General features: G+C 31.8%; 1 protein-coding gene across 3 annotated transcripts in view; it reads left to right on the top strand.

Moving 5' to 3' along the window:
• Positions 1-23,084, top strand: part of LOC127737337 (tyrosine-protein kinase RYK-like) — a 53,454-nt gene extending 30,370 nt beyond the window's left edge. Inside the window, exons 2-15 of one of the 3 annotated variants that reach the window (XR_007999397.1) lie at positions 3,216-3,349; positions 4,720-4,819; positions 7,050-7,184; positions 8,038-8,154; positions 9,933-10,095; positions 11,451-11,545; positions 12,871-12,993; positions 13,301-13,393; positions 13,922-14,124; positions 17,015-17,124; positions 17,629-17,788; positions 18,346-18,482; positions 19,330-22,127; positions 22,171-23,084. Coding sequence is in view for 2 of the 3 variants with exons in the window: in XM_052247943.1 (XP_052103903.1) it covers positions 3,216-3,349; positions 4,720-4,819; positions 7,050-7,184; positions 8,038-8,154; positions 9,933-10,095; positions 11,451-11,545; positions 12,871-12,993; positions 13,301-13,393; positions 13,922-14,124; positions 17,015-17,124; positions 17,629-17,788; positions 18,346-18,482; positions 19,330-19,441 (1,682 nt within the window). In the remaining variant the exon portion in view is untranslated. Of the gene's footprint in view, positions 1-3,215; positions 3,350-4,719; positions 4,820-7,049; positions 7,185-8,037; positions 8,155-9,932; positions 10,096-11,450; positions 11,546-12,870; positions 12,994-13,300; positions 13,394-13,921; positions 14,125-17,014; positions 17,125-17,628; positions 17,789-18,345; positions 18,483-19,329 lie in introns of all 3 variants that reach the window. The other 2 variants (XM_052247944.1, XM_052247943.1) reach the window with 2 other exon arrangements.
• The last annotated feature ends 4,179 nt before the right edge of the window (positions 23,085-27,263 follow it).

The raw sequence follows: 27,263 nt of genomic DNA, 5'->3' as shown, positions 1-27,263 counted from the left end.
AATCGCAATATTCGCATTAATAAGATCTAGCAATAATTTCTGAATTCACAGTATTTTACGATAAATATGTATTTTTTACGAAAAAAATAATAGGTATAGGGAGCAATGACAATTTTTGGGTTTAAATGATTATTTCTCAGTAATGACATGTCATATAAATATTTCATAATTGACCATAAAATAGTGGACACATTCATGAATATAACAGTAAACTATGAAACACTGATATGCATAAACTATCATACTATGATGAAACACTGATGCATATACTATTGGCACACTGATATCAATGTGTCATAGTGTATGTATAACAGTGTGTCAATAGTGTATGTATAACAGTGTGTCAATAGTATATGCATATCAGTGTTTCATCATAACATGATAGTTTATGCATATCAGTGTGTCCTTATTAATGCATATTAATGTGTCATAATTAATGCATATAAATGTGTCAAAGATTTTGCATATCAATGTGTAATAGTGTATGGTAATATGTATCCATATCAGTTTTTTACACACATTCGGATGAATATTGATGCAGAGAATGTTGGATAATTAACAGTTGACACTAACTATATCCATATTGTTTCAACAGTTATATAATATGCATCATAGAAGAAAATTACTAGTTGTCCCAGATCATTATAGCAAAAAAAAAGTTTTGTAATTATATGACTGTTTATAAAAATGTCATAGCTAATTAGATTTACTATAAATAAGGTCAAAAGGTTTTGTATTATGTAACTAAAATAACATGTCAAGCTATATAATTGCCCTAAATAATGTGTTATGGAGTGGCAAATATAAGAACTTCCAGTTCCTCAATCTATTGTAGAATAATTTCTTTGAAAGGAAGACAGCTATATAAATGTTAAGATAAATGTTTAAGGTACATAGGGAAAATGAACAAATGGGAATAACTCTGATATTTTATTTGGAAGAACTATGGTCTCATGAATACTGTAATCAATATTTAGCTTCACGGAAAGATTTCAGCAGTGTAATTATTTAATATTTCAATCTTACCATCCATTTTATGTAGCTTTCCTTAATGCATTCCCTCAATGTAATGTTAATTTTGCTTAATGCATTACTTTAATCTAATGTTAATTTTGCAATTCTTTTTGTCTCCTAATTTTACATTTAATATTTGCCCATATCCCCTGTGAAGCCCAAATAACAATTATATTATACTGGAGTGTCCTGAATTCAACATATATATAAGCATTGCGATCTTCAATTTTAATCACAGGGTATATTGGTTCACATACCCCGTCAAGGTACCCAATCAAATTACAGTATTAACTAGACACTACAGTATAATATTATAATAAATATATGTCCTGGACCATATGAGTATTTGGACCAGACCTTTGAAAAGTTACTTTTACAGTCAATTGTATAAGGTATTTGGACCATTCAAGGTGTTGTAAATAAAGAGTTTTTAAAAATGAAATAATCATATGGTAATCATTTTAATATGATTAATGAAATAAAGTGAAAATCACTCATAAGGTAAAATTAAAGTAAAAGCATTTGTATATGGTGGTTATCGATTTCTCCTTATGAAACACACTATATCGACTTTGGAAAATAAATTCAGGAAATATCTAAATGGACTGTAAAACAAGAAGTCAACAGTTTTACTCATTTAACCCTCTCTTTTTCTATTTTTTTTTTTTTTATTAAATTGAATTTTTTTCAATTAGTTTTAGTTATTTGATGTGTTTTTTGTTCCTTTTCATTCAATCTTACAATAACAGTAGTTTATACAGTCGGCCCCTCTATAATGATAATAATAATAGAGGACAGCATTTTAAACTACTGTTATAACATGTAAGATCTTATGAATAGGAGCAAGCACACTTTAATTAAGTGAAAATATATACAAATTAGAAGATTTTTTTTCTTAAAAAACTCATCCAAACGAACGATAAAAAACTTCATGCCCCAACGCTTGTGGTTTCACTTACGGTCGAAATAGTCGACAGGTTAAAGTATTTCAGATAGTAACTTGTGCCAAACTTGGTTCAGAGAACGAGCTGTGTATTCCTGCAAAGGAAGTTAGAATTATAATTTATTTGAAAAATACCTATATGGTCTAAATACTCATATGGTCTGGCCCGTTAATAACCAAAATAAGTGTATATTCATATGTATGGTGGACCCCATATGAGTATACGTATATTGTCATGACCATTCAAATATGGTCCAAATACTCTTATCGCACCGTGGGTAAATTATCACGTTGTGATTGGTTTAACGCCGTCACGTGGTGACCCCCTATGGATAAGTAGGGGGTTAGTAAATTTCATAGGGGGTTCATGACGTCACTTCTACTGTTAATGGTGACGTCATCTATTAATGTTGTTGTGTTTCATTGTTTATTTTTCTACAAAACGCAGCATAAAAAGTCCTGCGTGCGATAAATTTGTTAAACGTACACAACTGACCCCCTACGGACCATAGAGGGTGAATAAAATCCATTGGAGATTCGGCCTTCAGCCTCACCCCCTATGGATTTTACTAACCATCTATGGATCCGTAGGGGGTCAGTAGCGAACCGTATAACTTATAGTATGTATTTGTAAGTGTTGTTTCCAAGAATCATGTTTCATTAAAAAGACGATGCCTTTGTGACTTCCACTTGAACATTTATGTCATGTATGCACGATGCAGAGTTTAGGAACATTTATGTCATGTATGCACGATGCAGAGTTTAGGAACATTTATGTCATGTATGCACGATGCAGAGTTTAGGAACATTTATGTCATGTATGCACGATGCAGAGTTTAGGAACATTTATGTCATGTATGCACGATGCAGAGTTTAGGAACATTTATGTCATGTATGCACGATGCAGAGTTTAGGAACATTTATGTCTTGTATGCACGATGCAGAGTTTAGGAACATTTATGTCATGTATGCACGATGCAGAGTTTAGGAACATTTATGTCATGTATACACGATGCAGAGTTTAGGAACATTTATGTCATATATGCAGAGTTTAGGGAGCATTTTTTATTTTATTTTATTTTCCATCTGTTCATCTCTGATGTTAAAACTAAATCCTTGATGTGATTTTCAGAAGTCAAAACACTGATTATTTTGATAAACGTCAACATTGATTGAAATTTCTGCTCAGTATATATTTATATCCATATATTGATCACTAAATTTCATTCTCTGAATATGATTTGTTTTTTTATTTCAGGTATTAAATCCTCAGAACTTTATTACGTGAGAAATGGAATTATCAATAATTATGCACTGTCATTTGAAATGCCAATCAACTATGATGTTAAAGAAATTTACTTTACATGGCAGAGCTTACGTCAGACTCCTGCAGTGAGTATTTTTAAGTTTGGAAATAAATGCATCTTTTATTGAACTTGGTAAAGGATTTGCTCAGAATAATCATAGAAGAATTTTAAGATTTGGCACAAAATTTGATTACTTTTGTTAGTTTTATGAGTATGTTTTTTATAAGACCACACAATTTTTGTGGTCATATAATGGTATGATGATGTTGTCTTTGTCATCCGAAGACATTTGGTTTCCAGACAATAACTTGAGTATAAGTGTATGGATCTCTATGAAATTGTACCACAAGGTTCCATTACCACAAAAGGAAGGTTGGGATTTATTTTGGGGGTTATTGTCGTACCTGTTTAGGAATTAAGGGTCAAAGACAAGTATTTTTTCTTGTTTCAGGACAATAACTTGTGTTTAAGTGTATAGATCTCTATGAAATTGTACCTCAAGGTTCCATTCCTCAAAAGAAAGGTTGGGATTCATTTTGGGGGTTATGGCCCTTACCGTTTAGGAAATTGGACCAAAAACAATACTTTTCTAATACTTTGTATAAATTGCCCAATTTTGATGGGGTTTAATTCAAAGTCTTTAATTCTTGGGGTTCTTTAATATGCTGAATCTAACTATGTATTTAGATTTTGGAGTTTGGTCCCCGTTTTTTAAATTGGGCCACATTGAGGTCCGAAGGGTCAAAATTAAACTTAGATTTCATCAAAAATTGAAATATTGGGGTTCTTTAATTTGATAAACCAAATCTATTCAAATCTATCCATGTATTCAGATTTTTAATTTTGGGGCCTGTTTTCAAATTGGTCCACATTAATAAGGTTCAAAGGGTCCAAATTGAACTTTATTTGATTTCAACAAAAATTTGAATTCTTGAGGTTCTTTGATATGCTGAATCTAAACATAAAATTTCATTTTTGATTTTGGGCCCAGTTTTCAAGTTGGTCCAAATTGGAGTCCAAAATTAAAGTTTGTTTGATTTCAACAAAACTTTAATATATGGTATGCTGAATCTAACCGTGTATTTAGATTTAGGATTTTGGTCCCCATTATCAAATTGGTCCACATTGAGGTCCAAAGGGTCCAAAAATTAAACTTTTTTTTGTTTGATTTCTTCAAAAATTGAATTCTTGGGGTTCTTTGATATGCTGAATCTAACCATGTATTTAGATTTTGGATATTGGACCATAATAGGTAAATGTCCAATTTCAAATTTTTAAGTTCTAACCATATTCATTCTGTGTCAGAAACCTATGATGTGTCAAACATTTAATCACATTCCAAATTCAGAGCTGTATTAAGCTTGAATGTTGTGTCCATACTTGCCCCAACTGTTTAGGTTACGACCTCTGCTGTCATATCAAGCTGTGCCTTGCTGAGCATTTTATGTTTTTCAGATGCTGTTTAGCTTGAGATTCAATGTGTCTAATTCAAGAGCCATGTCCCAGCCAAGAGCTAACATCACAAGTGATGGCTATGTACCTAACACATTATCTGGTAAGTCATATGGAGTAAGATATCTATAACATGTTAAAATTAAATATCTAGTAGAAGAGTAGTCTGTATGTTAACCACTTGATGTCTTTCAGTCTATGTAGTTGTGTTGTTGGGTTGCTGTCTATTGATGTATATCCCCTCATCTCAATTTGTTCATATACATTGTTTGACAAATTATATCATTATTATCTTGATGAATATTTAATTTGTGCTGTTGTATTCATTGATTTAACTACAAATTGTTTTTTTTTCCATTCGAATACTTTCTTTTCATTCTGTTGAGGAGATATGGTAAGTTGGGAAAGTTTTAAAAAAAGAACTTCATTCCTATTCTTAAACTTGATGGGTTTTTGGCTTGTATCAAAATGTTGACAAAGATAAGGAATCTGACAAATATTCTTCATTTGTGTAGATAGATACTTGGTAATAAGTGCTGTTGAAGCATGTCTATGATTGTGGTAATTATATGTTATTATACACTTCAAACTTAGAGACAGTTCTTGTGTCACATATATGTAAGTAAAAACTGCACTAATTAACTATTTTATTGTTTATAACTGTTAGAATTCTATATGAACGTGCAGAAAAACATGAAAACATAGCCAAACATACATTAGAAGAAAGTATACTTGTGTTTCCTTTTTTATGCCCAACCTTCATCAAAGTGGAACATTTTCTTTCAGGAGTGAGCTGTTTAATATATATGCAAAATTAGGATTTTTACCCAAATTTCACAGTTTACTGAATATGGAAATGTAATTGTGTGAGAGGGGCATGGTGTCCTATGGACCCATATTCTTGTTTGATCTTTTTCTCACCTGCAATGAAAGTAGCAGAATGCGAGACATTGGGATTACAATCTGTGGAAGCAGTGGCATAAACTATTTGTATAAAGCTTAATATTTCAGAAGCTAGAAGACCTTGGTGCTTCATACCTTGTATGCAGATACCTTATGTTACGAAGTTTCCATCTGTCATATGTCCATTTTTTTTTTTTTTTTGGAAAAGGGAAGACTCTCTTATTGTGAGTGATAGAAGAACTATATTTGGTATATGGGTTCCTTGTAAGGTCCTCATGTCTGTCAGGTAGGGTTCACCTGACACCAACCTTGATCTCATTTTATGGATCAGGGATCAAGGTTAAAGTTATTTGGTAAAGTCTTTATCTCAGATACTATAAGCAGTAGGTCAACTCTCTTTAGTGTATGGAATGATTGTAAGGTTAATATGTCCAACTGGCAGGTTTCATTTAACCTTGACCTCAATTTCATGGTTAATTGGACAATTTTAGTTTTGGTTGGTTTGGTCTATTTCTCAGACACTATAAGCAATAGGGCCACTATATTTGGTATATGGAATGATTGTAAGGTGTACATGTGGACTAGTAGGTTTCATCTGACCTTGACATTCTTTTCATTGTGAGTTGGATAATGTCCAGTTTTTGTGGTTTGATCTATTTTTCAGATACTAAAAGCAATAGGTCAAGTAAATTTGGTGTATGGAATAATTGTAAGGTATACATGTCTGTCTGGCAGGTTTCATATGACCTTGGCCTCATTTTCATGGTTCATTGGTCAATGATAGGTTTTTGTAGTTATGTCAGTTTATCATTACTATAAGCAATAGATCAACTATATTTAGTGTATGGAATGATTGTAAGGTGTACATGTCTAACTGACAGATTTCATCTGACTTTACCTCATTTTCGTGGTTTATTGGACAATGTTCAGTTTTTGTGGTTTGGTCTATTTCTCAGACACTATAAGAAATAGGACCACTATATTTGGTGTCTGGAATGATTGTAAGGTGTACATGTTAGACTGGCAGATTCATATTACCTTGACCTTATTTTTATGGTTCATTGGTTAATGTTAAGATTTTTGCGGTTTGATCTGTTTCTCAGGTACTATAAGTGATTGGATCACTATATTTGATGTATGGAAAGATTGTAAAGTGTACATGTCTGTCAAGCATGGTTCACCTGACCATGACTTCATTTTCATGAATCAAAACCTTCATGTTACAGACTTTCAACATGAATTCAATCATAAGTAAAGCAGGTGAGACATTTCAGCGTTTGCACTCTCGTTTTTTCTTATGTAGTACTTTTCCCCTTTGATGCTATTTAATTATTCCCTAGCTGTTGCTTATTTTGAAATTTACATTCTATGCAATACTTGAGACTGATTGTAAAACTTACTGAAAACTGTTTTTTTTTTGTTATTTCCAGTTTTCAAGGTAGAATTTCCATGTACAGGAAAGATTAGTGGAGAGGTTATAGTCAACATGCAGTTGAATATCAGTATTTTCTCTGCATCAAATCTAACTGTCTTAAATCTAGTCAGGAGAAAAATGTGTATAAAAGGTAAAATATTATTTAAAACTGAATAGTCAATAGTTGACATATTAGAAAATTAAAAAATATTGCTTTACAGACCTAATTTTGCTCTTAAAATATTTCAGGACAGAAAAAGGAATTTTAGAACTTATTCATTGTTATTTTGTGGTTAGAAATTTTATACAGAAAATGGTTCTCATTATATCTTATACTCAAATCAAGACAACAAAAGAATATGGAAAACAAAATTATATTATGCCTGTCCAATAGATAAAAATCTTTTGCAACTGTCATATTAATTGTATTTTATTTATTTTTACATGCAACTTCTAAACTGCATGTATTCTTAACTTGAATGTTAGATAAATTATAGACATGTTTTGTCCATCAGCTGTCAAAGGCTGATGTCAGATTTAAGTTTGGAAACCGACCGTCTAATGTTGACATCACTGATTACATCGGTATGGGATAATACGGGGCATCTTAATTAAACAGCAGTGGTAAAAACATTAACTATCTTTTTTTTTACAGGTTATCTTAATTATAAAACCTGTGGGAAAAGCATTAGGTGTCTTCTATTATTGACAGCTTTCAAGTTGTTTTGGTCAACTTTGGCTTACAAGATTTAATTAATGAAGTAGAAATAATAAATACTGAAGTGTGCAGGTAGTGCATAGGAAATGAATCATAATAATTTATACAGATTTGAAGAGGATTTATCTGTTTATTAGTTTTTTTTATGAAAATGATCTGAAATCCAGAATAAGATGGCGAAAATAGTTTTCCTGAACTGAACTTGTATGACAAGGATTAATTCATCATTTTCAAAATATAAAACAATTTATAATAATCATAATGATATTCTTAAAATTATTTTCAGATAAAGTTCAACAGTCGTTCCTAGATGAAGGCAGTGTACAAGTTGATACTCCAAAAGTTTTCCCTACTCCGCCAAACATTTCACATGCTGTTCACAAGGGCATGTCTAATACTCTAGGTAAAGTATGATATACAGGCTGGGAGAGAAATATGTCCCTACTCCACCAAACATTTCACATGCTGTTCACAAGGGCATGTCTAATACTCTAGGTAAAGTATGATAAACAGGCTGGGAGAGAAATATGTCCCTACTCCATCAAACATTTCACATGCTGTTCACAAGGGCATGTCTAATACTCTAGGTAAAGTATGATATACAGGCTGGGAGAGGTTGGAACCCCTTTTTTTTTTGATGATCAATGCTTTTGAATGGGGACATATGGTTGGAACCCCCCTTTATCCTGGGTTAGAACCACTCCCTTTTAAAAATGGCTGGATCCGCCCCTGAAATACAGGATGAGATTAGTGTTAACTAGATATTTTGAACAGCAAGCCATTTTTTCGAATTGACAATTTATGATTGTATATTCAAGCTCCATATTTCTTGGTTAATCATAATAATAAACACACAAGTGATGTCACAAGTACAGATACAAAACATTCACAAATAAAATATACAAAGGTTCGTCAATATGAAGTATGGAATCCCTTGCGGAATGATACAAGTCCTCAAAGATCACTAATAAGGGTCGTCTGCTTAGCATTTAATGGTTGTAAATGTATCATAATTGTCTTAATCCTTTTAATTATTGTAATAAATTGGTTTTAATTCTAGCAATTCATATAAGGATGCTTGCTCCTCTATTTCAAAGTAACAAGCTTTCTAAAAGACTGTTATAAATTGATAGTGTATAAATAACGGATCTTAAAAAGTAGAATAAAATGACAGGTCCGTGTCCTTGTTTTTGAGATATAATTGATTGTAAATAAGTATGTTTACACAGCTTTAGATAAGAAAAACATCAGATTCCCAAAATTGTTTTACTTCAAACTTCTAGAAATGAGGGTCAATTTACATTAATTTTACATCGACAGGACTTTGAAATTAACCTCGACTAACCGCTAGCCCGTCTATAATAATCAGTTCAGTCATATATACTCTTGATTGCCATGGGAAGACCTTTTCAATGCATTTAGAGGTTTGCCCACTGAGAGTCATCCCTGCCCCCTCATACAATGAATTGTCAAGTTTATCAGATATACTTCAGATCTCACCCCTTTAACCATATACAGTGTTAATTGCTTGGTAAAACCTTTCTAGTTAAAAGTAATAAGTATTAAACCAATAAAACATATAAAGTACATTTATCTATTTAATATGTGATATTTTTATCAGTGCAAATAATTTCAATGAATGAACAAACTTACATTTTATTTAATTTCTTTTGTCTCTGAAAGTAATTTTTATAAAAAAAATAATTATTCAGCTATGATAAAAGTGAAGATCTATCCACAAACTTTCATGAGATGTACACACTTTCAAAATTTTAGAAACAACAACTTACGCTTGTGATGTGATGTCATTATTGTCCACTTAAACATTAAAATACAAATCTTGAGATTCAAACATTCAAACACTAGCTTTATTTTTCTGTCACATATACAAGAATTAGATAAAGTTATATCACATAATTGAAAATAATAAGCAATAATAAATCTGCAAGGGATATTTTGGATTTACAGTATTGACCCATCTATTTTTCAGATTTCACCCTATCAAAATTTAAAAAACAAACATGTACTATCTTATTTATAAATTAGTATATTATATAAAAAAGGTTGAAAAGCTATGACTGCCTCAGATATTAATAAAATTATTAATGCCATCTGCCCTTTCTATTCAGCTGTGACATTAAAAAAACGGGTACAATATACACAATTAATATTTCTTTACAGATCAGCCACCGTCCAAAGAAACAGCCATGTCAACCCATGTGTTCTATATAGCTGTTGGATGTGCTTGTGGTGTAATTCTCCTCATTGCATTAGCTGTCGCAGTTTATTACCTCAATACACAGAAGAACTCATCCAGGGGATATAACGAAAGAATAAAGTATTAGTATGTCTTATCAAGCCTTTGTACCCTTAATGTATAGTCAAGTCTTCTTTAATGCCTTTAAATAAAGGAAAAGGGGGGGACATTACTATCCTGACAATTTTTATGCCCCCGCCGTAGCAGAGGAGTATTAAATTTTACCCTTGTCCGTCTGTACATCCCTACATATGTACGTAAGCTCGAAATTGGTTTCCATTCTCTAATTGTAGTTTGCCTCAACCGAATGTTATGAAACTTATACACAATGCTTATTACCACACAACAGATCAAGTTTGAATTTTGGTGTTGTCACTTTTACCTTTCTAGAGTTATGAGCCTTTACAAATGGAAAAATTGCTGATTTTTTTTGTCTCCGTTCTCTAACTTAAGTTTGCCTCAACTAAATTTTATAAATCTTATACACAATGCTTATTACCACAAAACACAGATCGAGTTTGAATTTTGGTGTTGTCACTTTTACTGTTCTAGAGTTATGCCCCTTTACAAATGGTCAGCAATTTTTCATTTCCGTTCTCTAACTTAAGTTTGCCTCAACCAAATGTTATGAAACTTATACACAATGCTTATTACCACAAAACTCAGATCAAGTACGAATTTGGGTAGCATCACTTATACCGTTCTGGAATTATGTCCCTTTATAATGTTGTATGCATGTAGGGGCATCATCTGTGTCCCATGGACACATTCCCCCCTTTTTTTTTAATCCACAGTTTTATTTGTTCCCTACTGGCAGTCAGTCATTACATAACATATCTATTTTTTTCTTTTTCCCAACCTCTTTAAAAAAGTCAGCTTCATATTTGTTGTAAAAGGTTCATCTTGAGCTTGTTACATTTCAAGTTTGCATTTCTGTCCAGCTTAGTGGCTTTTAACGAGTTTTATTCCTAGGAAGGACTAAACACGTTTTTCTAGATGATATTGCTGTGTAAACTTGGCTGTTGACCCACAAACTTAACATAAAAGTCCTTTTTATTTTTCTTCAGTATGCGAGTTAAATGACCTAGTTTTCACACCAATAACCTCTAGAATAAATGTGTTAAATCCATTAATGTCCCGAGCATTTACAAAAATATAATCATGAAAGCTCATATTTGATATGCTGTGGCCATTAGCTTATTGTTTAACTATACTCTCAGAATGCTTCTTCAAATTTATTAATCACTGGGCAAGGATTTTCAAGATTGTAACTTCTGAAATCATCTGTTAAAAATTGAATGGTTATCTATATTCTACTTTCCAATACTTATTTAAATTAATTCTATCCAAAAATAGTAATGAATTAACTGCTTTTAATGTAAAATTCATAATATTATATTTTATAGTTACCGTAATTGTTAAATAATATTGTCATTTTTTAGTGATACCAACAGCAGTTCTCAAGCATTAACAAAGCAACAGAGCCAGTCATTTATCAGACCAGAAACTCCTATGGAAAATAGCATTAAAGGTTCAAGTGAGTTATTTTTAATACATCACTATATTGTCCTTTCCTAAACATTTTTAAGATTTTACATCATAAAAAAATGTATATAATTAGAAACCTTTATGAATTTGACACATTGCTCTACTGCATAAAAAAGCTAGTATTGATTTAAGGATTGTAACCCACCTGTTTCTAGATAAGGGCCAAAGAAGCACAAACAGTTAGACTGATAACTTAGGTAAGGTTAAGAGAAGACCTGAAAACTTTGAAAACTTCTAGGAACATTATAAAATGCAGACCAAGTTCAAATTTTGACTGTTGCAACAATTACCATTTCATAGTTATGTCCCTTGAATTTGTTTCTTAACTGTAAAAATTGTTTACATATGATTACTTAGGTTAGCCTTGGACTAAGTCTTCATCTATTTTCAACATAATCAAATACCATTTTCTACTAAACAACAAAAGAAACTCCATTAATTATACTCCACAGAACAAAGTTTTGTAGGGTATAATGTTTTTGACCCGTCCGTCTGTCTGTTGTACCGTCCGTCTGTCCGTCAGTCCGTCAGTCCTGTTCTTGTCATCACAACTCCTCTGAAACCACACAAAAGAATTTCATGAAACTTTGTAGATAATAAGGACTTCCTATGTAGATGTGCTTATCGACAGGAAATTATGATTCAATATTTTTTCTAGGAGTTATGCCCCTTTGAACTTAGAATTTCAATCTAAATATACTACTGCAACAGTTTGTCATCGCAACTCCTCTGAATTAACACAACAGAATTTCATGAAACTTTGTAGATAATAAGGACATAATATGTAAATGTGCATATCCACAAGAAACATTTATTAGTTGACTTTTGTAGGAGTTATAAGTCTTTGAACTTAGGAATCTGATGATACTTTATTTGCCCAGTGACAAGGTGGGGGGCGTGGGGTATGTGCTCACAAAGGTTCTTTAATTTCTTTGGAGTGAACATTTCTATTGCATATAACTTTTTGAATAGTTATTGAAATGAGCTTAAATTTTGACTCAATGTTTATGGAGTCGTAAACATAAAATTCTGTGAAAATAAACATTTTTTCAATTTTCAGTTTTTACCTTAAAAAAATTTTTTTTTTTGTACCCTAAAATGAAAATGTTCACAAATTTGTCAAAACTTAAGTCACTTGTATCTTTTCACCTGAAAACGATGAATAAAACTTGGATGTTCAATTTCTTAATAGATTGTTTTTCCAAAGACAATTATCGAACTTTCCTTTTAATAAGTAAAAAGATTATGTGTGATTCAATTAATGAAGCATGAATTCACTATATTTTACAAGTAATAAGGTTATTTGTATTTCAGTAAGAAATTTTTCCTGTGGACCCTCACCAATACCAGAATTATGTCCACCTGAGCCTGCTGAAGTCTTAAATGAAATTGCTATTGGCAGAGAAAGAATCTCATTAAAAGATGTCTTAATGGAAGGTAAACCTTATTGGAAAGGAAAGATTTGATAAAGTTTTATTTCAATGGAAAATAGCTGTAGCTTTATATTCAATAGATAAAGTTTTAGAAAATGAAGGAACGGTAGAATGAAAAAGAATGGATATTGGATTGATGAGACAATGCTATGTAATAAAAAAAAATTTAGCTCACATGCTGGAAAATAGTGAAAAAAATAGTGAAAAAAAACTGTCAATAAAAATTTTGAAAATGAACTAAACTTGTAAACTTAATTTTGTCCAAAAATTCCTCAACGTAGCTGAATTTATAAATATTGATCTAATTTCAGGAACATTTGGAAGGATATATGAAGGAATATTATTAAGTGATGACCAGAATCAGTTTGGTGTAGATCAAGAAATTATTGTAAAAACTGTCACTGGTATGTTTAACATAGATATAGCTACTTATATAATAGTTGGTAATCAAAATATAAAGATAAGAAGATGTGGTATGATTGCCAATAAGACAACTCTCCACCAGAGACCAAAGGACATAGACGTTGACAACTATAGGTCACCATACGGCCTTCAACAATGAACAAAACACATACCGCATTGTAAGCTATGAAAGGTCCTGTAATGTAAAACAATTCAAACCAGAAAACTAATGGCTAAAAGCATCTTTTTTTGAGATGAAAAATATTCACTAGAAGAAGGTTAAAATACACCATCCTTTAATTAGCAAAAGTTAAGTAGGTGACTTTTTTTAAAGTGATTGTTTTTAGATTGAATTTACTGTTGAATTTCAGTATCTCGGACACCAATAATTGTAACCATGATATGAAATGGTAAAAAGAATTTAACTTATAATCACATAACATTTTTTTCGTTTAAGTGTTTTGAACCACTTTTTTTCCCACATATAGGCAATGTTTTTTGTGATCTAGTAAGCTATTTATCAATTTCAGATCAAGCTCGTGAAGACCAAGTACAACTATTTTTATCGGAAAGCTGTATGATGAAAAGTCAAGTGAACGCCAATATTTACCCAGTAATAGGTTCATGTATTGGAGATGGACTTCTACCTTATATCATTTATCCAAATACCACAGTTGGCAACCTCAAAAAATTCCTACTTCAGTGCAGAGTCTCAGATACTGGTTCACATTGTGTGAGTGGAAATATTCAACTTTTGTTGAGTAAACATTTTGCTGCTGTTTCGTGAATCATTTTTCTACTACAAATAAATGTATCATATGTCAGTGACCTCAACTGACCCCATACAGCCTTGTTTGTTATGTTGACAATGTGACCTCAACTGACCGTATACAGCCTTGTTTGTTATGTTGACAATGTGACCTCAACTGACCGTATACAGCCTTGTTTGTTATGTTGACAATGTGACCTCAACTGACCCCATACAGCCTTGTTTGTTATGTTGACAATGTGACCTCAACTGACCGTATACAGCCTTGTTTGTTATGTTGACAATGTGACCTCAACTGACCCCATACAACCTTGTTTGTTATGTTGACAATGTCACCTCAACTGACCGTATACAGCCTTGTTTGTTATGTTGACAATGTCACCTCAACTGACCCCATACAGCCTTGTTTGTTATGTTGACAATGTGACCTCAACTGACCGTATACAGCCTTGTTTGTTATGTTGACAATGTGACCTCAACTGACCCCATACAGCCTTGTTTGTTATGTTGACAATGTGACCTCAACTGACCGTATACAGCCTTGTTTGTTATGTTGACAATGTGACCTCAACTGACCCCATACAACCTTGTTTGTTATGTTGACAATGTCACCTCAACTGACCGTATACAGCCTTGTTTGTTATGTTGACAATGTCACCTCAACTGACCCCATACAGCCTTGTTTGTTATGTTGACAATGTGACCTCAACTGACCGTATACAGCCTTGTTTGTTTTGTTGACAATGTGACCTGAACTGACCGTATACAGCCTTGTTTGTTATGTTGACAATGTGACCTGAACTGACCCCATACAGCCTTGTTTGTTATGTTGACAATGTGACCTCAACTGACAGTATACAGCCTTGTTTGTTATGTTGACAATGTGAACTCAACTGACCGTATACAGCCTTGTTTGTTATGTTGACAATGTGACCTCAACTGACCCCATACAGCCTTGTTTGTTATGTTGACAATGTGACCTCAACTGACCCCATACAGCCTTGTTTGTTATGTTGACAATGTCACCTCAACTGACCCCATACAGCCTTGTTTGTTATGTTGACAATGTCACCTCAACTGACCCCATACAGCCTTGTTTGTTATGTTGACAATGTGTTCTCAACTGACCGTATACAGCCTTGTTTGTTATGTTGACAATGTGACCTCAACTGACCGTATACAGCCTTGTTTGTTATGTTGACAATGTGACCTCAACTGACCGTATACAGCCTTGTTTGTTATGTTGACAATGTGACCTCAACTGACCCCATACAACCTTGTTTGTTATGTTGACAATGTCACCTCAACTGACCCCATACAGCCTTGTTTGTTATGTTGACAATGTGACCTCAACTGACCGTATACAGCCTTGTTTGTTATGTTGACAATGTGACCTCAACTGACCCCATACAGCCTTGTTTGTTATGTTGACAATGTGTTCTCAACTGACCGTATACAGCCTTGTTTGTTATGTTGACAATGTGACCTCAACTGACCCCATACAGCCTTGTTTGTTATGTTGACAATGTCACCTCAACTGACCGTATACAGCCTTGTTTGTTATGTTGACAATGTGATCCAACTGACCCCATACAGCCTTGTTTGTTATGTTGACAATGTGTTCTCAACTGACAGTATACAGCCTTGTTTGTTATGTTGACAATGTGACCTCAACTGACCGTATACAGCCTTGTTTGTTATGTTGAAATATAACTTTTTAGTACTCAACTTGAAACAGGATAGAATGTCAGCAAAGTTTTATATTCTACCTGTTTCTCAGCCTTACACAAATAAATTCTATATTTTGAGACAATAAACAGTTTTTTTTTCTATATTTAGATGGAAATGAAAAGGCAGTTAAAGTCATAACACAATAATATTTTTAGGTGCATATAAATAAAAGAAGATTTTATGTATACATCTATGAAAACAAATCAGCATGCAGTTTCTTTTGATAGAAAAGTTTCAATACCTTATGTCAAGCTCTTAATTGCCACAGGTGTGAACAAGTTTTGAATGAATTCATTAGACTTCCAAAATTCTGCCGACTGAATGCAAATTTTTAGCTTCCAAGATTTTGTACAAACTATGCGGCTGTCAGTGTTTTCACATACCAATGAAACTGCATAAAAAACATTCAATTCTAAAAAAATTTACACAGAGAAATCATAAAACATTTTCACTTTGAAAGCATGAAAGTGAATTTAAATCTAAAGTAAATATTAAATTGAGCACTCAAAATTAGATTTTATTTTTTGCAAAATATGTAGGAGTACAATCATAAGAAAGAAGAATGTATGATAAAGCTGCTGCTTTCCCTCTTGAATTTGAAAATCTAAAACTGTTATAAATTTAGCTAGTGATATCCCTTCAGAAGACAGAAGACTGTCATGTATCAGTACATTTGTTATGATATTTTTCTATTCTTATCTTCAATAATTAAAAATGTCTTGCTTGAAAAATGCCAAAATTTTCATAATAGAAGGTCATATAAATGTTGAACAAAAATCTTGCCAAAAAAGTGGTTTTGCCACATATCTTCCACAAAGATGTTGATGTCAGTCGAATATCTTGTTGGATAATGCTGTTGCTAATTTAACTGAAAATTATGTGTTAAATTTCAATTTATGGTAAAATATTTAATGACACACCGACATCACAATTAAAATTATTGCTTGAAAGTGACACAAGGTTATCATTAAATAGACATACTTTGTAAAGGAATGAAGTATTTTAGTAATTTTGCAATTTCAGAGGCCAAACAGTGGGGATTATCATGCCCTTTTTGGCAGAAACCAAACTTCAAATGTTAAGTTGAATCAAGTTTGTAATGAATCTGTTATTTATTTTGTAGCCAATGTCAACACAGCAAATAGTGTTCATGGCATTACAGATAATCAAAGGGATTCAGTTCCTTCACAGAAAAAGAATCATTCATAAAGATATAGCAGCTAGAAATTGTGTGTAAGTTACTTAATTAAGATAACAAATTCTTTAAAAATTGTTATGTCTTCAGTTATCCGACTTTTGAATCACAAATAATTGTTGGACACCTTTGCCCATAAAACAATATTTTGAGTTATGGAAGATTACTGACATTATTTAATTTCACTGAAATTAAAAATAAGTTGGAATCCATTCCTTATCCATATTTGAGGAGACAAGGTCTATTTTAAATCAAACAAAAAAGAAATATCATGGTACTGTCATACTATGTATAGCAGTTCGAGAAATGTAAAATGTTTAAGGTAATGAAAGTTGACTAATTAGTGAAGAGTAAATCAATGTACAAGTGATATGTAGATATAAGATTAAGAAATGTTTGATTCTAATCAGTAGAGTTATCTCCCTTGTTTTACTCCATCATTTGACAACTTTTCAAAGCATTACTTAAACATGTATTGATCTTATATTCAACAGACTATCTGCAAATATTCTCTAATATTAACACATATTGTATATTTGTAGCATTGATGGTGATTGTGTTATAAAGATAACAGACAATTCTTTAGCCAGAGATTTGTTCCCATCAGAATATAACTGTCTCGGAGACAATGAAAACAGACCTGTTAAGTGGTTAGCAGTAGAGGCCATTGTAGAGAGGAGATTCTCATTTCCCAGTGATGTGGTATGTTGCATTCAAATATCCTTAGTTGTGAGAAAGATGTATAAGTCCTGTTCTAGGCTTCAAAAAACCAATTCAATAATATTAGATAAATATATATTGGTGATTTAACTTCCGTTACCTGAACACAAGTCTCATCCGACAGGTTTCACTCTACATGAAAAATAAACAAATATAGATTTTACCTCTGCATCAAGGATGATATGCTATTTCTTCACTCAACACATTAAAATTTTCAAATTTAAAATGTGAGTCATGCTGAACATTTTAGATATTAATTTGATTTGGTATAAAGAATCATTGTAAGCTTTACATGTCTCTGTCAAATAGGGCTCAACTGACTATAATCTCATTTTCATGTTTCATTGGTCAAAGTTAAGTTTTTGAGCAACATAAAGATATCTCTTTGATGTGGTATGTCATATTTTGATGGAAATATTTCTTGTTTTAGGTTTAGAGATAATTTTCTGTAACAGTTTGGAAATATGCTTTTCTGCTTTATGTTTTGTTGTCTTTTGCTTTAACGTTTTAGGATATTATGCATTTTTTTATGTTTCTAGTGGTCATTTGCTGTAACAGTATGGGAAATGCTAACTTTAGGCCAGATTCCTTATGCAGAAATAGATCCGTTTGAAATGGCTGGTTATTTACGAGAAGGATACAGAATAGCCCAACCTATGAACTGTCCAGATGAACTGTAAGTTTTGTGTCACAAATAAAGAAATTGTGTTTTCTTAGAATGTTATGCTCCTGAATATTGCCCGAATTTTTAAATTTATGACCAAGTCATAAATTATGCTCTTTCATCTTGCTGTGAACCCAAGAGTTGACTGGTATAAAGAAATGTTATCAGCTTGACATCTCCCAATCCATAGTAAGACCCATGCTGAGGGAAAATTGTCACACAAGTGAAAAAAAACAAACTTTGAATTATAGAGGTTTTGTAGATGATCTGTTGCAAGAAAAGTTTTTGTCTCTGAACAGCATACTACTTTTTCAGTGGCATTCCAAAATTTCCAGGTTTCCTTCTCGTAGATTCATTTGGCAGAACCTATATTATTGATTTATTGCTTAATTAATTTTGGTCCTGAATATGCATGTAATATTTGCCACTGGATGTTATGAAAGTTAAAATGTATCGATCAACCATCTTGTTGTTTCAAAGTTATAATGCTAATTCTACAATTTAGATAAAATCACGGCAATTTGCCCTCACATAAATTTGATTTTTGAAGATGATCAGCATTAGGGACAAGATAATAGTGAAAAATAAAAATTTCACAAACACAGGTTTGGCCCTAAAAATGAATAAAATTAAAACTCCATGAAAATAAATAACTTCAGTTTTGAATTAAAATTTTCATATTCATGTATTGTTATTCACTTTTGCAATAAACTGAAATATTATTTTAATATTTTCATATTTACAAATTAATTTATATATTTTTACTTCACACTGGAATGAGAGCAACAAGACGAGAAAAAAATATCCAAAAGGTTTCTCAAGTAGATAATGAAATTGATATATCATATCTTTATTTTAGATTTACCGTGCTTTCTTATTGTTGGAATACTAATCCTGACGACAGACCAAAGTTTTCACAGTTACTTATCTGTTTACAAGACTTCTACACTGCACTCGGGAGATATGTCTGATATTAACATACCATTGTGTGCTTCTGTGTAACATCATTCTGATCCAAGGCATGACACTGAATAATGTGCTGAAATATTCAAATAGACTTCCAGATCAGCAAAATCATATCAATGAAGAAATATATGTAAATGAGGACAGTAAGAGTGACAAATATTTGTGCAACAATTGTGAAATCCTGTTTTTATCAAACTATAGCCCAAATATCAGTAATATGATAGAAGGTATTTGACAAGAGTATTTTACTCTTAAACAATGCCAAAGACTATAAAATAGAATAATCAACAAAGATCAGACAATACCCTGTCTCAATTTCTGTGGTGTATGTTCATCAGGTCTTTGACAACTTGTGAAAATATGTTTTACAAGAGATTGTTGGTTTGTTTTATGCTCAGGAAATGTGTATGACAGATAGATGTTTTACTTCACTCAGTCAGTGTTAAAATGGATAATTATGGATAATATATACTACTTTGTAAGAGGGAATTCATAGCTTGCCAAGCTATGAATTCTTGGTATCAGTACAATCCATTTATATAAACAAATGTGTAATTATAATAAAGGTAAGAAAGTGGCAGGTCAACAAGAATCCAGAGCAATTAAGATAAACCAGACCAGAGATGCAAAGAGCAACTGTGGTCTTTCAGTAGAAAAATCGTGATATAAGGAAAATTGCCTAATAAATAGCTGTTTTATTCTATATGTTCCTTGTGTCTGATTTCTAGCTAAAAACAAAATTGCCAAAAAAAAAGTAAAATAGTCTATATCTGTCAACTTTGTATTATTCTAATGACCTGAAAATCATGGTTTATTTTATAGTTTGGAACATTTGATATTTTTCAACAACATTCATGAATAGCTTGAATATAATAACTTAATTATACAAGTTTCAAAATATTTGTCAGATCAGTTCTAGAATGGCAATGGGCTAATGCAATATTGTAATTAAATAGCTAATGTAAATAGATTTTTATGATTTAAAGCAAAAGATATGTGGATTTTAGAGATTTCAACTACTTAATTTAAAGATTTTTGTTTTTTATATACTTTTTTGTATTTTGTCAAGAGTTTGAATTGCAGAATATGAGGGATGCTCCATAGATAAATGTATTGGCAATCAGAGGGCAGTTTTTATTTTAACCCACAATTTATAACATTTCAGTAACTTGTTTATAATTGAAAGTATTTGTTTCGTTCTTTCGTTCATTGTACCATCACTTTCTTCCAGATTATTTTACAGTCTTTCAGCTTGTTAATGACTAGCATGCAACTGCATGATTAACAAAGTAATTTTTTTTTTAATCTCAGTTTTCTGATGATCAGTGGTGACTTAATAGTGGAATGCATAGATAAAGCCTTTAAAGGGGGAATTAAATTTGTAAGACATGGTGGTCAAATGTCTGCTTTCTTTGTATTCAATTTATTATTCAAGCAGATTATTTGGAAGTCTGGAATAAATGAATAAGCTATAGATGATTGGAGAAAGTTGTTTGCCTTGAAAATAAAAATGTGTTTGTATAATTTGTTGTTTGTGCCAAATTAGACATCATTGTAGAAAAAGTTCATGTGTATATTTTTATTAATCATAATTACATAAAAGTTTGTTTATATATATTATTTACATTTTTGTTTTCATTTCATCAGTGCCATATATTGAACTGAAGTGTTCATTTTATAATTGTGATAGTAATCTAATTATTTTTTTCATTGAAAGACATGCTTTGATGGCGTAAAGATAGTGTCGTTCATCCTCTTTTATTTGTACTAAATATAAAAATGTATAAAATATAGATTGTTTAAGTGTATCATCTTAGATTGAAGGGGTCTAGTGTAAAAAAGGTTTCTTGTACCCTGTCTATGTCTGTTTTAAAATGAACTTCAATTGTTTGGTTTAATTTGATTTGATCACTAATATAGAGATGTGAAATTGTTATAATTTGACAGTTTGTACTTACACAAATAAATGTGAGAACCAATGAGCATATTCTATTTGTTATTTTATCTCCAGAAAGGAATCAAAGACTAGTATCTGTGATACAAGTTATCTCTTTAAATAAAAACTAGACTTAAAATATTTTACAAAATTTCCTACTTACACCTTAATATTATTTTTAAGGAGACTATAAGGTCAAACATTTTGGATATCCTAAAGTTAATACGGATGGTACTAAGTAACAATGAGTGCTAGAAAATCTTATTATAATGTATTTTTGTACAAAGACATGGGTTCTCATATTTAGGACTCATTGTATCAATTTAAAAATGTTATATGATTCTAAGAGGTATTCAACCCTTTATTTACTTACTTCTTATAATAGAAATCATGATTGTTTTAACTTGTGAAAAGATGAGAACATTAAAGTTGTCACTATATGGACCAGGAGATAAGCTAATTTTTTTCTTCAACTATTTTATCAGTTTAAGGATGAATTATTGAACATTTTAACATAAAACAATCAGTGTGATATTGTATGAACATCTCTATGGAATATATGTACTTGTATGTGCTGCTGACTGTAACAGTTATTGGAACTTGGCACTGTAAAATCTTAAATTGATGTAAGAGGGTATTGAAAATTAATTTGGTTCCAGTGTTTATTTCTTATCTGGTTTGTGAAATACATTTTTATATTATTTGTACATTTTGTACTTTAAATATTGACTGTGGTTGGTCACTTATTTCAGCAGGTATGATAATTATTTCTATCCTATTTTAATTTGATTTCAGTAGGAATAATAATTATTTCTATCCCATTGATTTAATGTTATTTCAGCAGGAATAATAGTTATTTCTATCCCATTAATTTTTATGTTATTTCAGCAGGAATGATAAAAGATTAAAACGTGCCTTTTTAGATATTTGTCCTGTTATTATCCCTAGATCTTGGCATCTACCAGAGGACTTTAGTCCCAGGGTAAATAGCAATCGAGGGATAATAACAGAGCAGATATGGAAAAGACAGATATTTTATTTATTTATCACTTATTTGTGTGTATCAATGATGATATATTTTTTGAAATAAATTTTAAAGACAAAAACAACAACAAAGTTCTGAAATCTTTTAATAACATTGTAACAGGATTTCTATAAATGTAAATAGTTAACACTATTTCCTAATAAATGATCTGGTATGATTATCTGATTCTGTAACAAAACACCCATTTATAAAAGTCTTCCTGCTCCGCCATAATGCAGAATAACATCCTTTACAGATCAGAGACATGACATCATAGACAGATCACAGGCGTGGCGTCATAACTCAATTGGTTTGTTCTTTTGAATACGGCAAAATTACATGTCAATCTATCCTATGGTTTTGCTCCTATCAAAATATTACTGGGCAGATTTTGTTAGTATGACATGTGCAAAACTGCCGAAAGTTTTGATCTAAATATGTGATAATCATGATTTCAATCCTATAGATTTAATGTTATTAAATAGACTTATTTTGTCATGATGTATGACATTTTGAAAGTGTTTTCATTGAAATCTGTGCTGATTGACATTTATTTTTCACAAGGCTTTGGAGCAGTGTGTTGATTTATAGTTTTATAAAAGTGTCATGAAGCTTCATATACTAACAATGTTTTGTTTTATAATATCATTGTACTTGCAGTATTAAATAAATAAATTTATCAGAAAGAGACAGTTTATTTATGTAGATTAGATAACAGGTGTTACACCAAGGAATGCCAATATAGTAGTTGTCTGTCTGCTGCTGATGAGTAGACATAAAATACCTATTACAATACCTTCATAGAATTGCTGATTCAATATTCATAGTGACCTAAAGGGTAAGTAATCTCTAATTGCTTCGTTTGGGCTCAAAACCAAATTAATTTACATTCTAGGCTATTGTACTACATTAGTAAATAGTTGCATACACAGGAAGGGGATTTGCTTCACATATTGGACTAATCAGAAGTCAAAATTAGGGTATCCTTGCTTGATTTCATCCAGTCAAAGTTTGGAAAAAAATTCAATTTTATGTTAACAAAAACATCTTGAGATTTTGATGGATGGGATAGGTGCAGACAAGGCTCTAATCATTGAATATCAGTTATCTCTTGAAATTTGCCTAAAATTCTTCCCTGACAGTAGGATTCTGCAGGTGAAGATCAGATTTGTTTCAGGGCATTAGATTTTTTGCCTTATTTGCAATGAATTTATGAATATAAAAATCTCCATGCCTGACAAACACCCAAATTTACAGGTTTTCTCTTAATTCACATAAGCATGCACATATCTTAGTTACCAGAAACCATTTATTTTATTTGCATATTATCTTGAATGAGTTTGTAGGAAATTTTAATGATAAATCAATGAAATTCTATGGATTTAATGTAAAATAATTGGTTTCTGCCACCTCATTTTAAATGGAAAATAATAAATAAACTAATAGTATTCCTCAATGGTGGTATCCATTTATGAATTCATTCACAATTCTAGTTTCTTTTGTATTTTCCTTATATCAGAACTGATGTAACAAAAACTTAGCCATTTTTGGTCCCTTTTCAGAATAATATCTTGATACCCAATCTGCACTTCAATATGGCCACTATAGACTATGATTCAGTATATCAATGTGACCACTATAGACTTTATAGAAATAAGATGTGGTATGATTGCCAATGAGACAACTCTCCACCAGATACCATATGATATAGAAGTTAGAAACTATAATTGATTGAAAACTGCAATTATTATAAAAGAAGGAGTAGTTCTGTATACATGAATTCAATCATCAGGGATTGTTTGGAGTGACATTTAGTGTATATTTAAAGTAAGTATATTTTGCTGTGCATTTATAACATGTCACTCAAAAAACATCTTAAGACTTTTGCAATGCATTACTAGAGGAGGTTATTCTCTGAGCTAATGTCATCACTATATGCCTATTTTCCATCCCTCATTAGACAAAATACATTTCCAAAATCTCCTCTGAAACCACCAAGTCAATTTGAACCAAACTTTGCAGTAGTATATGGAAGGTCCTTTATAGAAATTCCCAATTTAGTTCAGATTGGATGAAATGGCTGCCTAAGGTAATCTTTGATTCTGATGGGCCAGTTTTAAAAGTATTCTTTGAAACTCCTAGGCAAAATGTTTTGAAACTTAGTGGTATTAATGATTTTAAGTCCTTCTACAAATGATTCTCAGTTAATGTACTTGATCAGCTGACAAACTTGACAACCTTGGTTGAACATAGTTTCCATTAAAAACTGCATGTATGAACATTACAGATTTATTTTCATTTCTAAATCTACTAGGCTAATTGTAACCAACATTTGTAGGAATGATGTATGAAAGGCCCTCTATAAACTTTAAACTAATCATCCTTTGCTTCCAATGGGATAAAAAACAAGACTGTCGAGGCATATCTTTGATTCAGGTTGACCAAATCCAAAAATCTGCTTTGGAACTTTCGTAAATAGGTGATTGAAAGACCCTTTACACACAATTCATATTCAATGTTGATTAGGTGGCAAACTTTGCAACATAGATGGCACATACATTTTAGCTTCCATTGAAACCCTGTGAAAACTACTGGGCTAAGTTTAATCAAATTTGCAAGGAATGATGTATGGAAGGTCTTGTGCTCAATATTCAAACAATTTGACATACATTTTATTTCTACAAATGTAAAAAAAACATCAAAACTTCGGCCATTAGAAATAAAAACTAAGATAAAAAGTAAAATAACAAAAATACCGAACGGAAAGTCCTTTATCAAATGGCAAAATCAAAAGCTCAAACACATCAAACGAATGGAAAACAACTGTCATAATCCTGACTTGTAACAGGCATTTCCTTATGTAGAAAATGGTGGATTAAACCTGGTTTTATAGCTAGCTAAACCTCTCACTTGTATGACGGTCATATAAAATTCCATTATATTGACAACAATGTGTGAGAAAAACAGACATAATAGGTAAACCCGTCTAACAATCACAGAACACCATCTCATAACACTTCTGTACCAATGGTATTTATTGTTCACTTGCAAGGACACCAAGGAACAGAAACAGGATTTTTTCATTTGCTTTCAATTGAATTGAAATATGACCATCAGAGGCAATCTTTGATTCTAATTTGCCAATTTTTCAAAATCTTCTCCACTAAAACTTTACATTTTGAAATTTTGGGGATTGAAGAAAACAAAGTCAACTGTATTTGAATTTGACAGAAATTATCTACTCCTGAGCAATTACATAAAAGGTAAAGTCAAATGATCGGCTCAGACTCGTAGAAGCTTCTAGTTTTGTTTTTTGTTTGTTTGTTAGAAGTATGGCTCAATCAAAGAAGAAAGTACCGCATTATTTACTGCATCAACGAAGACACAAATGGTATGCAATAGGCTTTCATAAGATAGTGTTTGCAATGATATCGATAATCTGAATGTCTCGGACATCTGTTCCTAGCTGTCCCACTTACCTTGTTAGCCTTAAAGCTGCTTCTTAGATCTTCAGTTGGTGTTCAGTCATGACCAGGTGCTTCAGCCCTCTATAAAACCATTTTCGTCCTTTAACTGCTGTGTCCACAGCGCTTAAATCAAGTCACTTTATGTCATTGTCTGGCTACCACTCTTGGTTTTCTTTCTAACAACAAATAGTTGAAGCTAACCTGTTGATCTGTTTTCGTCTGCTCACTCTGGCTACCACTCTTGGTTTTCTTTCTAGCAACATATAGTTGAAGCTAACCCGATGATCTGTTTTCGTCTGCTCACTCTGGCTACCACTCTTGGTTTTCTTTCTAACAACATATAGTTGAAGCTAACCTGATGATCTGTTTTCGTCTGCTCACTCTTGCTACCACTCTTGGTTCTCTTTCTAACCACATATAGTTGAAGCTAACCTGATGATCTATTTTCGTCTGCTCACTCTGGCTACCACTATTGGTTTTCTTTCTAACAACATGTAGTTGAAGTTAACCTGTTGATCTGTTTTCGTCTGCTCACTCTGGCTACCACTCTTTGTTCTCTTTCTAACAACATATAGTTGAAGTTAACCTGTTGATCTGTTTTCGTCTGCTCACTCTGGCTACCACTCTTGGTTCTCTTTCTAACAACATATAGTTGAAGCTATCCTGATGATCTGTTTTCGTCTGCTCACTCTATTTTCCTCAGTCACTTCTTCCAATTCACCATAGACTGTTTTAGCTTTCTATTTGGGCCCTTTTAGTTTTTATGGTATCCAACGTTTTATATTTTCAGATTTGGTCTCAAGCTTTGTTAAAAGACAGTGGATACGGAAGCGGAAGCCAATAGTGCCAGTAAAAAACGATTTTGTTTGCAGATATGCAATTCAAAGAATTGACTATTATTTCAAAAGCAAATTTAATTGAAACATTTTTGATTTTGAAGCTATGTGATTGATTTTGTTATAATAAGGTTATATCAAATTAATATGCAATGAGATTTTTAACTTTTATTATTTTACAACATACAGTTAAAAAATCTGAGATTTTATTCTTATTCATATATGTCATGCACGTAGCATTAGATTGTGACTGATTTTAGAAGTAATTTCAACTGCACGTTTTTATATGATTTCATAGCTACAAATGGTGCTCAATATTTTTATTTTTATTTATTTTTACAAATTCTTATTTTGACTTTGACTGATAAATGTTCTCAAACAATTATATGTAACTCAAATATTGTTACTGTTATCTTATGTAACTGCATGAGTAATAATTTGATTCTTTTATGTTGACAATGCACATTTTCGTAGTGCTAAGAACCAGCAAAATAACAAATTCACTATATTGCCGGCTTTAATTAAGATATTTTAATCAGAGCCGGCAAAATAGCATATTTTCTA

This window comes from Mytilus californianus, unplaced genomic scaffold, assembly GCF_021869535.1.
Source record: "Mytilus californianus isolate M0D057914Y unplaced genomic scaffold, xbMytCali1.0.p SCAF_4, whole genome shotgun sequence".
Lineage (NCBI taxonomy): Eukaryota > Metazoa > Mollusca > Bivalvia > Mytilida > Mytilidae > Mytilus > Mytilus californianus.
Note: the sequence above shows the minus strand (reverse complement) of the source record. Positions and strands in the feature narration are given on the sequence as shown.